At 48.8% G+C, this 14168-nt stretch overlaps 6 protein-coding genes across 6 annotated transcripts; 2 read left to right on the top strand and 4 right to left on the bottom strand.

Moving 5' to 3' along the window:
• Positions 1-1147: 1147 nt before the first annotated feature.
• Positions 1148-1861, bottom strand: N7481_007753 (HET domain-containing protein; the record flags this gene model as incomplete). The annotated part of the gene is made up of 1 exon (XM_057266972.1): positions 1148-1861. One exon carries the CDS (start codon positions 1859-1861, stop codon positions 1148-1150), a length of 714 nt encoding a protein of 237 aa, XP_057121173.1.
• A 568-nt stretch (positions 1862-2429) lies between these two features.
• On the bottom strand, positions 2430-5998 carry N7481_007752 (lipase family protein; the record flags this gene model as incomplete). Its single annotated transcript, XM_057266971.1, has 2 exons — positions 2430-5581; positions 5827-5998. 2 exons carry the CDS (start codon positions 5996-5998, stop codon positions 2430-2432), a joined length of 3324 nt encoding a protein of 1107 aa, XP_057121172.1.
• Positions 5999-6277: 279 nt separating this feature from the next.
• Positions 6278-7335, bottom strand: N7481_007751 (uncharacterized protein; the record flags this gene model as incomplete). Its single annotated transcript, XM_057266970.1, has 2 exons — positions 6278-6615; positions 6693-7335. 2 exons carry the CDS (start codon positions 7333-7335, stop codon positions 6278-6280), a joined length of 981 nt encoding a protein of 326 aa, XP_057121171.1.
• A 1237-nt stretch (positions 7336-8572) lies between these two features.
• N7481_007750 (uncharacterized protein) lies at positions 8573-9655 on the bottom strand (the record flags this gene model as incomplete). Its single annotated transcript, XM_057266969.1, has 1 exon — positions 8573-9655. The coding sequence occupies one exon, from the start codon at positions 9653-9655 to the stop codon at positions 8573-8575; it is 1083 nt and encodes a 360-aa protein (XP_057121170.1).
• A 692-nt stretch (positions 9656-10347) lies between these two features.
• Positions 10348-11496, top strand: N7481_007749 (uncharacterized protein; the record flags this gene model as incomplete). Its single annotated transcript, XM_057266968.1, has 1 exon — positions 10348-11496. One exon carries the CDS (start codon positions 10348-10350, stop codon positions 11494-11496), a length of 1149 nt encoding a protein of 382 aa, XP_057121169.1.
• Positions 11497-12395: 899 nt separating this feature from the next.
• Positions 12396-13211, top strand: N7481_007748 (uncharacterized protein; the record flags this gene model as incomplete). The annotated part of the gene is made up of 1 exon (XM_057266967.1): positions 12396-13211. The coding sequence occupies one exon, from the start codon at positions 12396-12398 to the stop codon at positions 13209-13211; it is 816 nt and encodes a 271-aa protein (XP_057121168.1).
• Positions 13212-14168: the final 957 nt, after the last annotated feature.

The following is a 14168-nucleotide window of genomic DNA, read 5'->3' as shown; positions in this document are numbered from 1 at the left end:
TTGTTTTTTTCAAGATTCCTGTTTTAGATAAACGGATTCTTCGTTTTGGGGTTGTTTCCTCTCTCTCTCTCTGTTTTACACTGCCTACATTTTCGGCGGAGAGAGTGATGGATACCCTATGGGATGGCGTTTATTTGAGTGGTTGGCTTGGCTTATTTGCCGTGATACCCTTTTGATATCTTTATGATTTTACTTTGTCTGGACTGGACTGGATGGATTGGATATAGATGGGATAATCCTATCCTGGATTGGATGGATGGATCTCTTGATAAATTATCTTATGAGAAATGTATTATTTACTATGTCTGACACTTCCCTTGATATACTGTAGTTTGTATGAGTGTGTATCAGTTTGTTGGTAGCCCGGCTTCAGAAGGCTTGGCGGACTCCCATTTCGACTATCCTGCTCGTCATTGTCATTGTCATCGTAATTATTCTCACATCACTTCCTTATCTCTATCCACTTGCCCCTCGTGTAGGAATATACTCCGTTCATGCAACTAAGTGGAGGATATTGTCCTGATCGGAGTGGGGAGGGGAGGGGGACTGCGGCATTTTCGGGGTTGGTGGGTTTCTGCGGGTTTCACTTGTGAGGGGTTGGTGAGTTAGGTTGGGGTAGAGTTGCGGCTGGCTCGGATTGAGTTGGATTCGGGATGTGGGCGTGTTAACTTGTTTTGAGTTGGGTTTGGAGGGGTTGTTCAAGTTCAAGTTTAAGTTTCTTGGCTGGTGGCGTGATGGTGATGGTGGCGGCGGCGGCGGAGTTAGGGCATGGAAATGATAGTGCGGTGGCGTGGAGGACCTGGACTCGGAGAATGTCAAGTTCGGGAAAGCACAGTAGTTTGCAAAATCAGCTCTATACCTCCCGATACGCTCACTCTGTAAAGATAGCCCTGGTAGGCGATGCTTTTTCTCTGTTTTGAAGACTTTCTCTGTTTTGAAGACTTTCTCTGTTTTGAAGACTTCTATCACCAATCACGGCTAAGGCTTTTTCATTCGTTTTATCTCACTCTATGGAGCCTGAAACATGGAAACAGAACTCGGACTACGCACCCGGGGTACTTTGGCAGAGCCGAATAATGTATAGATACTATATAGCTCGAATCCTCTGCCGTTCAATTAGAGCAAGAAATGCAATAATCCCGATGGCCTAATATGTTATCTGATATCCACATTCACATTGGCATGTTTCCCCACACTTGTATACAAATTCGTCGATGCCCGCATAGAGAATACGGCGAGCAAATCGTCGCTCCTGGTGAACAGAGGAGGTGCGATACAGCATGGTCAGGTGCTCCTCTCGCTTCATTCCCTCGTAGAATGGGGTGTGGATGGAGCTGTATCCAGCCTCCACAACATAGGATCCCAGACCATTCACATCAACCCAGTGGAGTTTTCTAACAGGATATTTGGAGCATTCATTCATGAAGCACCCTTCGGCACAGCTCCCACTTCCCGAGACGGCGATGGTGAGATCGGAAGCCTCGAATATTTCCGCGGTTCTTGCGATCTGGGATTTCCAATCTTCATCATCATCCTGGATGATGCAGAGAGAATCCACCCATAGGTACCGAATTCCTAGATATCTTAAGACTTGAATGGCAACCTGCACTGACTGGGGTAGCCGCGACACTTCAATACCAAGTGATGTATACTTATGAAAACGCGCCTTCGTGGTCGTGATTCCATCTTGAAAGATCCAGCAATGGCTTAAAGTGCCGTATGGACCTCGTGAGGTCTTGGGCTCACACAGTCGAATACGCGCCTGGTTTTGATTGACCGTGCCTAGGTCTAGAACGCGCACTGGGGGATCAAGCTGGCCTTGATTTATACATGCCAAGTGATTGCTTCGACATGTTTTCATCCAGTGCTGAACTTCGTCCAGGCTATCGATGGAGACTTCGGGCGATTGGGCCAAGGTATTGGATGGTGTAAGCCAATGTCAATTTCCTTCTGACAGTCAGCTGGGCCTAGGGGATATAGCGTCCATGATGGAAAGGTTCAAAACGCCTAATAGCTTATTCCAAGATTATCTAACTCGCTGAGCGAGTCGTAGTCAAATTCGAGCTCAAGACCAACTTGAAGATCCCAAAAATAATTAGGAACAAGGGCCCGGGGTAGAATAGCAACCTCGGAAAAAATTAAAAAAAGTGCATGTACTACTATGAAATGATATTCCAAAATCTATCTATATCTATGTATGTCATCAAATTTATTGTACCCTGTGCGTATATGTATTCCATTCCAAGCCATTCCCTCCATTAATCGTTCCCCGCTGCCAAATAACTAAACCAAACCAAAACCCTAAAGTATTCCCAACATCTTCGCCCCATACCCATACCCATATCCATACCAATCATAAATCCCAAAAAAAGATCAAGTCATAATCATCAATCACATCAATTCCACCATCTCACCACCCACCTACCCGCTCACTCATCAAGAACACCCCTCGCCAACGCCGCAAGACTCGTCTCATACCTCGCCGGATTATGATCACTCAACATCCCCCCAGCAAACCTCAACTCCCCAAACCAAGCATCCACATCCCTAACAAACCTCATCTGCACCCTAGTAGCCGGCCTCCCAAGCCTAGGATATCCATCCAACCCCGGCACCGCACTCGAAAAGTCCGGCACAGGCGTAAACGCCTCCCGCTGCAAAACCCGCATAGTCTCAACAACAAAAACCTCACCAGGGGGCATAAGTTTCGGCGCCCGCATCTCATCACGCAGCATATTAAGCGTTCTCCAAGCCCAAGCGTCCTCGCCAACCCCGTCTCCGGCATTAATGACCAGCGGCGGCTGATTGACGTAGAATTTGTGGATGATGCTTTGGCGCAGTGATTCGTGGAGACGCTGGCGGATGTGCGATTTTGCTCCGCTGATGTCGGATTTGAATGATAGAGAGACTGTGTGCATGTCGTGGAGGATTCCTAGGGATAGACTTGGGACCACGTCGTGCCCGTTTACGATTGTGGTTATTAGGCCTCGTGTTGCGAGTCGGAGGAATGGGGACATTACGGCCGGTGGCCCGTAGGCGTAGACGTGGATTGGTCGGCCGTTGGGTAGAGTGTAGGTTTGTGATGGTGGTGGTATGGCGTGATGGCTTGTTTCGGTGTCGACAGTTAAGAGGCGTGGACGAGGGCTGGGTTCGTAGGAGGCTGTTACGAAGGAAGTTCCTGTTCCTGTTCCTGTCCTTTTCCCTGTTGTTGCTGTCGGGGCAAGGTTTGGTTCGGAGATCATCGTTGCGAGGAGAGCTGCGACGCCTCCGCCCAACGAGTGTCCACAGAGAACGACGCCATAGTCTGTGAATTCTTCCAATGCGGCGCGGAGGGTGATCATGACCCGTCCGCCACCACCTTCGAGGAGTCGCTTTGCTGAAGCGTGCATGCCTTTGTGCACTTTCCAGTTCTTGCCCTGCCATTCAAGATCGTCATAGTCACAGGTCATATCAGTGAGGATGTCTTCGAAGCCCCAGGTCCCGCGCAGTGTGAGGACGACTGCTTTTGAATCGTGATCGATGGAGAGATAGTGGACGAGCGGGATGCCGCTTTCTGTTTCACCGGCTGCATTGGAGCCACCGGCTGGATCGACGAAGGAAGAAAGTAGGATTGTAGATGGCGGGAGGCCAGCGTAGTCTGAGAATGCACTGTGCTCGTGGCTATCCGATGCACTTTGGGGAACACCTTTGAAGCTTCCTCCTTTTGGTACGCCCATGACTTTTAGGGCATTGGATCCGTATGAGGCTGACGAGAATCGGCAGAAACGGCGAATATTCGATACAAAATGTCTCTCGGGAAATATGCCTGGGACAAGGCCGTCACGATTGAGCGCCTGGATGGTGTCTATATCTTCGTATGCGCTCTTCCGGGGTCGGTGGGCTAGGATGAGGGATGTTTCCGAACCGGCTGTGGCCACAGAGTACATGCTCGGTGTATACGATTTGGACCGTTGATGCTGTGCTGACGAACTGGGACGATGGCCATTGACCGAGGCGGCTCCATCTGTTTCGGATCTGGCAACAGACATCGAGCTACTGCTGCGAACATGGCGAGTTGTGGCCGGGGACCCTGGACGTAGTTCTCCGGCGCGGCGATGGGAAAAGGCATCAGTCTGAGTGAGCAAACATTCTTGACTCTTTTCACGAACGGCAAAGTGCCCCGTTCTGGGATTCTTGCGTTCATGAGCATCGCGAGGGGCCGGTCTCGCTGGTGTTCGCGGTGACTGAGGCGAGCCAGGGTATGGTGATCGTGGCAGGCCGCGGTTCGGAACAGGAGTACTTGGCCGATTTGGTATCTCGCTCGTGCGTCTCTTTGGGTCTGCTCGGTTGGAAACCTCACGCGTTGTCGCTTCTTTCACTGATGCCGTTCCTCGGACAGGTTTAGAAGGGGGCCGAATAGTAGGGCCCCCAGATGGACCTGGCGGTGTCGAAGCCGGCTTTTTAGAAGGTGGTCGTTTAGGACCCTCGGACTTTTCTGTCATACTTGGCTTGACACGCTGTGCAAACTTTGAAAAAGAGCCTCTGCCGAATGGTGGTTTTTGACTTTGTTCGCTAGATGGCTCGGGGCTAGACACCTGTCTTTTCATGGCAGGGTGGATAACCTCGGGGTAAGACTGTGATCTTTGCGGATGAGATTTGGTATTCCCTGGTGGTGATGCATGGTCTGCTAAAGGACTTTGAGGCCGCTCCGCTGCGGGCGGGCTTGTCATATTTGGAACATCTTGGGGGCGTAGCTGCGTGCTGTGAGACTTGTTGAAAGCTGTTCGGAAGACAACCGTGTGTCTTGGAAGCCTTTGATGATCCGGCTTTTTGGTCGCATCATAGTCCTGATCGTGGTGAAACCGCTCTTCGACCATGGTGGTGCCAGGGGGAGCAGCGATTTCCGCCATGTCGTCGTCGAAAATATCCACCGTGATCGTACGGGCCGTCAAGACTTCGGATTTGATTGAGGCGTGGCAGCCATGTGGCAACTGGCTCATGATATATGATTGAATGTCTTCGTCGGATATCTGGTGCTGATTATCCAAGGGGATTGACAGTCGGTGGCCAGCGAGGGAATCGCCAATGCTAGATCGACGACGCACCGCCCCGAAAGTCTCGTCGTCGTTTCCAGGCATCACGAAGGACGCCCTTTCAGGCTCCACGGGCAGTTCCTCACGATCCGTATCTCCGTTTCCAAAATGCAGTTGATGGGTCCCGAGCACGTCAGCTCGAGCACCGTTGTCCAAGATGACGGTATCCCAGACGACTTCATCTCCACCCTTTTCTCGAAGTACTCGCTCGGATTTCTTTTTCCCCCAGCGCTGTAAGAGCGCAAATCCCACTGATCCGATGAATAAATCTCCGACGCCAATATTGTCAGCACTGGTATTGGCATTGGCATCGACGGACCTGAACTCGCGGCGGATGAGAGTGATGATGGCGGCAATGGCTCGAGATGACTCGGTAGAACCTAGAATAGCATCTAATGTTGATAGGAGAGCCTGCGAGAAATTCGCCACCGATGCAAGTGTTGTAGAGGAAAAGTGGAATGTGGCAGCGGCAAAGAACGAAGCCGAGGTCACTGTTGTATGCAATGTTGCTAACTAGATCTATATCAGTACGGAGATTTCGCAAGCCTATATTCACGGGGATCAATGTAGGACATACACTTCGCTCCAATAATGACTCCGCCTCCATTCTCCCATGTTCACCCCCGCTGCGGATAGCCACATCACGCCCGGCGCGCGTCAGAATCCCCTCGATCACGGCGCGTCCCAGTTCGAGGCTAGTTAGAGTGGTTGCTCGGGCACCATCGAGGGCTACACCTCCGAAAAAGGTCCCCACGCGTAACGAGAGCGAAGTAGATTGGGTCAATAAAGATACTAACGATGCGACTGGTCGTGGAAGGAGGGTTGTGCCCGAGGTAGCGGGGGGGATTAGAGAGCGCGACTGCGTTTGTAGATGGATCTGAATCTATATCTTCGGTTTTATGTGCAATAGTAAGTGGTGCCTTCATTATGAGCCATGAAAATAGAGATGAGAATAAGAAACTGCATCTATACAGTAAGATTGATTGATTGATGGGTAGTTCATGGGGGGGTTGTTGTAGTTGAGAATGAAGAAACCGGGATTGGCTAGACCTGACATGTGATAATCGGGAAACGACAATGACGTAGAGAGGTACTTCTTCCTCCGCCGGTGTTGCCCCCAAATATCAAGTACTTCTACTTCTTTCTATACTCGTTCCTACGAGTACACCCGTGTCGCCAGTCTAGAACACTGACTAACGTCCCCCCTACATCATTGCTTTGACATCGCCTGCGTGTTGTACCTTGCGGATCAACTGCCGGTTACACTCGCCAACCGTGCGGATCCCTGCCAATCCCATACTTTGCCAGAAATCTGCCAGCAGACCCTGGAATACCTGGCGAGCTCCATTGCGACCGTCAATCCCAAAGCCATAGATGACTGGGCGACCGACAAGTACAGCCTTTGCACCCAGGCACAGTGCTTTGACAACGTCCACCCCAGTGCGAACGCCTGAATCGAACAGCACGGTCATTTTATGGCCGACCGCATCGACGATTTCCGGGAGAACATCCAGGGACCCGATGGCTCCATCGACTTGACGACCTGCGGGCGAATTAGTACGGTTCAGCTTATCTTGAGAGATATACCGCGGTTCTAGACCGTGAAGAGTGGAGACATACCGCCGTGATTAGACACTGCGATCCCATCAATTCCATATTCCAACGCCTTCTTTGCATCATCCACATGTTGAATACCCTTCAACACAATCGGCCCGTCCCAATGCTTCCGAACGAATGCCAGATCCTCCCACGAATGGGGGCTACTGGACAGAACCTGCCCAATCCAGGCCCGAGACGCACCTAGCACATCATCTTCAACTGTAGACCCAGTCTCCTTTTCAAACTTCTCCCGAAACACCGGATCGCTAAACCCAACTTGGCACCCAACCCCTTTGATAAAAGGTACGTAGGCATTGTCCAGGTCCGCCGGTCGCCACGCGAGCGACCACGTATCCAGCGTAATCACCAAGACTTCGAACCCGCTCGCCTTGGCCCGGTTAAGCAACGATAATGTGACATCGTTGTCTTGTGGCCAGTACAGCTGATACCAACGTTTGCCATCCCCGTTGGCTGCAGCCACTTCTTCAATGGTACTGGTGGCTGCTGTGCTCATCGTGTAGGGAACGCCCACTTCTTCGCAGACGCTGGCAAGGCCGGTTTCCCGATCTTCATGGAAAATCCCCTGGACCCCGATCGGTGCCATAATGAGCGGGTGGTCGTATTTCTTGCCAAAGAGCTCGACCGAGACATCTTGGCCATCCATCTATATGTACATAAAGTTAGTTTATCCAGGACCTCATCTTATCATATAGATAGTACGAAGACCAACACTGCGCATCATCCGCGGGATCCTGCAGTGCAATAGTTAGTGTCAATGAATGACGCTTCAAAACTGCAAGAGTATAATCAAACACACAATTTCCATTGGCGAAATGCCAGCCGATTGCTATCCATCGTTGCCTTCTCGCCCGCACCTCCGGCGACGTAGTTGAATGCACGCACGCCCAAGGTGCGCTTTGCTTGCTCTTCCAACTGCCGGGGGTCGGTGGTCACACTGGGCAGGATACCTGCCAGGGCCCCCCTTGCCGTAAATTTCGGTCTGATAGCTTCCGTAGTTATCCGACATTGCTTTCCCTTTTCATAAAATAGTAAGAATAAAATAGCTTCGCTCGCTGTAAGGAATCCTGCAGGGAAGATGATGCAAAACCGGGGAATAAGCGACCCCAGATCCGGATGGGGTGGAGTCGGTTACTCCATCGAAATGGACCTCGGCCGAAGGAAATGGGGCCCTCAGGCTAGTTAGTAGCGCCCTGTCAGGGGCGTTCGTTCGCAGATGACAAGGCGGAAGTGACAGGCAGCCTTTTTTTGTCTCAAAAAAAGACCTAAAATGTATCGATGTGAATTTCCTTCAATCTTATTTATCTTTACTCGTATGATTATTGTTTTCTGAAAATAATATGCATTCTCTCAGACTATTTACGTCTTCGGGAATGGTTCGTGGCGGGGGATGCGGCAATGTGCATTCCGCTGCGCGGCCGGAGATCGACAGAAGATCGCCTACAGGGAGTTCGAGGCTATCGATTGCCGCAATATTGAGTCTTTCAAGATATATGCAGCTATGCGCGTAGGGCAATTTCCAGTTCGCTAAGCGTTACTATCTACGATATGGCCCATTAAATACAATTGGACAGTGTCTGAATTATTCTACTTTTAGCTCTTTTGCACGTGAAGGTATTTAAATGTAAACTCGATTTGTATGTAGTTCAATGTGAAAATCAAAAGGAAAAACGAAAACGATACTGAAAATTAAATGGTTAAACAACTGATGAAATGCTGTGTACATACACGTAATTCAGTTCAAATCCTCAATGTCAAAACGCATACAGAGAGGAAGCGGCCAGGTGACGACCCGGGCAATTCTTCGAGTACCCCTGGGATACGCGCTAAGAACTAAGTAAGTAAGAATCTTACCAAATGTAGTTCCAAGCAGGGCATCATACTCAGCCGTGCCATTTTCCCATGCAATAGGGGGGGAAATCCTTTTTCTCTGCGTCGTCTGCCGGCCAAGTGAGATTGTTGTTTTCGGTGTACAGGCGTTCACTGACAAAGCGCCCTGTGTTAACATTCAGGACACGGGTAACAAACACATGCTTTGAACTCTGAAGAGAAAACTTATATTCGTATATAGCTTTAGTCACATATGCTGTGCGTGGAGTGGCTGACAAAGGCTCTCTATATGCAGCATCAATAACGATCACCCCTGGACCGGTGCTGCCAACCCAATTGAAGTCTTCGGTCATTTCACCGCATTGAAACCGCAGATACACAGAAGATTTCGTATCCTGATCGGATTCGGAATCACTAGAAAGATCAATATGAAATTGAGATCCCGCATCAGAACTGAACTCATCGGGAAGCCCAAGTTCCTTTACCTGATCCTCAAGTAAACTGTTAATATTTTGGGCCGTGGGTTCGCCAAACCGATAATGATTCTGTTGGAGATAGTCATATGTCAACGTAGAAATCTGGACAGGACAACCTGTTTCATTAGCATCTTCCATCCATCGCCGCCGTTGGGCTCCGACATTTTGGAACTTGTTATACTTGAGATGTGCGAGAGCAGGATCATCGTCAAAAATAGGGTCATGTGCTTTCAGCCATTGTTGTAGTCTATTAGCAGGGTCACAAGAGCCGAGGACCTCCTCGAAAGGGCGAGGGGTCGCCTCGAACGCAGCTTCGAGTATACCTAGATTCCGAGTCGGCGAACTTGGCCCAGGACGAGATCCTGAAGGGCCTGCTATCGGCTGAGTAGGTGTTGTAGTAGGTGCCGCCTCGGCAGCAGCTTGGCGCTGGGCAGGAGATGTCTGCAATGGAGTCTGTGGCTCTGGCTGCTGATGTGAGCCCTCGGCTGTAGCTGCTCCTGCAGCGACTGGGGCAGATTGTGCAGGTGCTGGATTTATTTCCGCGAGAGGTATGGCACCCTGCTCTTCATCACTGGAGTTGTCGCCAAAGCAGCCGCAAGTTGTTGAATTGCCCAGGCAGCGAAGACAGCTCATAAAAGCCTCACTCAGACGTCGAGACATGATGTCACTGGCAATGGTATATACTCTGACTCTAGATACTCTGGCTGCTGGGTTTGGTGTGTGTTTCGATAAGAAGCTGGGAAATCTATAGTCTTTAAATAGTGTTAAGTTATCTTGGAATTTGGCTGGAGATTACTGAGTAAAACTCGAAGCTTGCGTGAACCCTTTCTTTATATCGGAAAGCAAAGCCACAGGAAGATATTGTCCTTGAAGTGGGTATATAGTTCAGAGATATTAACTAGTATTCGAAACCTTTGGGATAAGTTCGAGTTTTATCATTTACCATTGTATTACGAAATCGGTCATGGGTCCTCTTAACTAATTAACAAAACATTGGAAATAGACAAAGAAAGTTATTGTTTATTAGAGAAAGACTATTCATTGAAGGTAGTAAACAATGAACAAAAGAATGTTGTATAATACTTATTGTGGATTGAATAAACTTCGCATCCAAGTTCGTGATTTGTCGAAGTCCGCCTTTGTTTGCGCTCGATTTTTTCACGTCGGGGCAATCTCCTGTGCCCCGGGTATATTACATTTGTTTTTAGCTGCTTATTACGATCTTAGAATCCCATTGTCCTCAATCTTGAGCACAAGTTATAAAAAGACGCAAGATTCCCATATTGGAGATGACAACCGAGCACTGATTCCACAACCTTGACACTGCTTATTGCAGGACGATAGGAAGCAACATGTCTCAACGCTTGAGTGAGATGGTTACCAGCGGCATACGTGCCCTCAGTATCTCGAGCTTTTGTGATAGCCAGTCAGATTCCTCTGGCGACGGTGGTAGCCCGGGACCACAAGACCCAGCTAACCCGACTCCGGCATCAACAGCAGCCCAGCCCGACGCCGTGGAACTGGCTACTCGACCTGCTACTGAGCAGGGATCCGCTCAGACTCAGTCCCAGACACAGGCTCCCGCTAACCCTCCCAAACCAACGGCAGCCCAGCCTGCCACTCAGCAGGGGGCTGCCCGAAAGGAAGGAAGGCCCTCCGTGGGATCTTCTAGACGAGCATCATTTCAAACATCAGCCTCCCAGTTGTCTCGATACGAATCTGCAGCCTCACACATAGAACAGCCCGAGGGAAAATCGCAGGCGGGTAGCGCTACGCTACCAAACTATAAATACGGTAAGCTCCAGAGGGATGGTGAGCAATGGCGGAAGTGGATTGAGGATCCCAACGATACAAGCTGCACTATTCCGAGCTCTCAACTAACCATGGATGACCTTCAGGCTCTATATACACCCGGTGAGGCTAATTATGACAATGTTCCTCCCGCTCTTCTTGATCAGGTAGTTGAGCTAGGTCTTCCTGACGAATTTAGTAATCCGGCTGAACAATCCGTCTACCGTACTTGGCTCATAGATGAAGACGAAATGAAATGGGATGGCGTCATGTGGGATAACATGATCGTTCTCGTAGATATCGAGAGGATACCGGACTCTGATGCACCTCCGATGTCTGAGATTACTCTGGTTTTGTTTAAGCACCTTTTTGATGTCGACGATCTCCGGCATATCTTTGTGTACACCGTTATCAATCCGGAAACGGTGGGCTTTATCCAAACTCAACTATATAACGAGGATAATGGTCTTACCTGGGCAGTCTCTCAATCTGATGTTGATTTGGAAGATCCTGAAACATGGGCTCATGGAACACCTGAGTATGATGCTTTGCTTGGAACTAGGATTGAAAAACTGATCTCGTATATAGTTCTTGGAGGCTTCGAGAGGGGCACCTTCAGAATCGCTCAAGTTGATACTTGGCCTTCTTGGTTTCTGGGTGCTCGTGCAAATATGCGGTTTGACATTGAGCCGGTTTCGGGTTCAAGCTAGATAGCTTCAGAATCGACTAGTTCAGTATCTTTAGGAGTCAATGAAATCGATCGTGTATATACTATGTCTTGCATTGTATAAAATGGCATAAAGTTTAAACTTTACCAACTATTTCTCGTATATTTGTAATCAGTCTTTCACTATACAGTAGAATATTGACTTGGATGTTTAATTTTTAATGATCAAAAGTTGCCAAAGCAAAACTATAACTAATAGCATTGACGAGAACCTGAATTCGAGGCTTGGACTAGTAGGTACTACTATACTTGTTGCAGTATTGGAAGAACGTGAAATAACAGATTTGAGATACAGGCGCGCTCGAAATTAGCTTCACCTTGTTATTCTTTTCTTTTCTTTCCTGAACTCTATCACGAAACACACTAGTCCCCATTCGATCTAGTCATTTGAGATCTTGAAATTGTTGTCACGATAAATTGGTGGGTTTTAACTTTCCTGAAACATAGATACAATCGTTACGCTACGGTTGACTCGAATGTTCACCAGCTTGATCGAGGCTTTGGTATTTCGTGACAACTTTGAGGAAAATAGCGCTACGTTCGCGTATCTAACTCCTGAGTGGTGCAAATGAAGAGACTTCGTTCTTCAAGGCAAATAGGGGTGTGATATCAAGACGGTTGATTTCGCTGTCTTTAATCGGATCACCTGATAGCGGGGTAAGCTGGAGACTGGGAGATCTAAGTGTATATTTGAGCTACTCAAAACTCTTGTACAGTAGGTATGTCGACTACCATTTCCTAGGGCGAAAAAAACTCTAGATTCCACGCAGGAACGATATACGGCAATATCGGGTATATCACAATTCTCTCCTTTTTTCGCTCATTTATCCTCTCTTTTGTTCTCCCTGCTCTCCTGCTCACGGTCTCCTCGTGCTCACCACAATGGTGACTCTAGCTGCCAAAGCGACCCCGAGCCACGATGCGCCCTGTAATACCTCAGCTGGCCCCGAGAAGTTTGTCGTTCGCCCTGCTCGATTCTCTGATGTCTCGACGATTGCCCACAATTCCACCAAAGCGTACTGGCTGTCCCCGATGGACCAGTTCCTCGCGCCGCGCGCGCCAGAATACCCCGATGACATGTTACGCATGTTCCGGCAGAGAACGCGGCGGCGCCTTGTCGCGGGGGACTCGGTGACGCTCGTTGCTTGTTTGGCATCGGATATGGATACACCGGTGGGCCACATTTCGTTCATGCGTCAAGGGAATGACGCTGGAGCGAAGGCGTTCAAGAGGTCTGTGGCATCAAACAGCTTGTTCAGGCTGTGGCTGTGTATCCTGACCTGGGTCTTCTGGGTATATGACAAGGTCGACGAGATTGTTAAACCGCCTTGTGCGTTTAACCCGGCGGCAATGAAGCAGCTCGGAGAATGGAACAGGGCGGGCGACGCTAAATACTGGACATCCCACCCAGAGAGGACGAACAAGTGGTACATCCCGAATTTGGTTATCCACCCGGACTACCAAGGCAAAGGAATTGGGAAGCTGTTGATGACAATTGTATTGCAGAGAGCCCAGAGCGAGAGAGATATCGTAGGCCTCATGGCTAGTTCTCATGGAGAGTTCCTGTACCGCAAGCTTGGATTCGAGCGTCTGGGAGACTTCACCAATAGACCATCTACTGAAGGACCGGATCAAAAAGGTGGCGGGTACATGCTCTGGTATCCTGAGGGGTATGAAGGCGTCCGCCACACGGACTAGACTGATGGTTTGGAGTTCAATGGTGTTTGGATAGGCTAGAGTTCCCTCGCTGTCCTTGTCCGAGCTTGAAGAGTCTTGCTGCCGTCTTGCCTCCATGTATTTTTTATTTTTTTTTTAAACTTTTTCACTTTATAAACGCGAAGCAAACTTTATTATTTTTATTATTTTATTTACTGTGCTGCGCCAGTTGAAGTGGAGAAGTAGTCGTTGCACGGCCATGATTTGCCGTGTTTGTGTTTTCTCCATTCATGCTATAGTAGACACAGGTAGCCTGTGAGCATACAGGGCAATTTTTCTGAAAATTGAGGCATAATGTTGCGGCTTTGGATGGTCCTTTTCGCGTATATGGGATAGTACAGGGAGGATCGAAATTAGTTTCACCACCTGAACACAGAGATTCTTTCTCGAGGCCCCACTTCCAAACACGCTAATCTACATATGGCCGATTTCAATTTCAAGGGGTTGAATCGTATCGAAAGGCAGGTCTCTGGAAGACTGGACCTAACAAATAACATGAAATACCATTACCATTTATACAAAATGACGTCATTCTTCAGCTCGCTCGTGAGATTACTGCCTGTCGTGGCAACGCCATTCACCAGGGCTTTGATGTTGAGCCCTTCAACTAGGTCCGCAGTACAGAAAGGTCTCTATCCCAAGCTAGCGTGTTGAAATATTGCCTTCCTACCAAGGAGCGAACGCGAGCTCTGTCTAACAGCAGGGTTCAAAAGTGTGGAGAAAGGTGACCTGTCATGAGTGGATTATCTCTTTTTGTCCTGTCGACAGCATCAAGTCATTAATAAATTATCGTCGATTTTACTTGCCGTGCCTAGGTTTCCTGAAATTAGTAGAGTGACGAGTGCTGAACTTAGGCGCTACAGTATCTGAATACCATATTAGAGGTTAGGAAAATAATTATCAAGGGTGACCAGAAGGTTCACAGCTCAAAAGAGGAAA

Source organism: Penicillium waksmanii (genome assembly GCF_028829765.1).
Source record: "Penicillium waksmanii strain IBT 27052 chromosome Unknown utg000007l:1.0-4314555.0:1.0-4317578.0, whole genome shotgun sequence".
In the NCBI taxonomy this organism is placed as follows: domain Eukaryota; kingdom Fungi; phylum Ascomycota; class Eurotiomycetes; order Eurotiales; family Aspergillaceae; genus Penicillium; species Penicillium waksmanii.
This window is presented reverse-complemented; position numbering and strand designations above follow the sequence as displayed.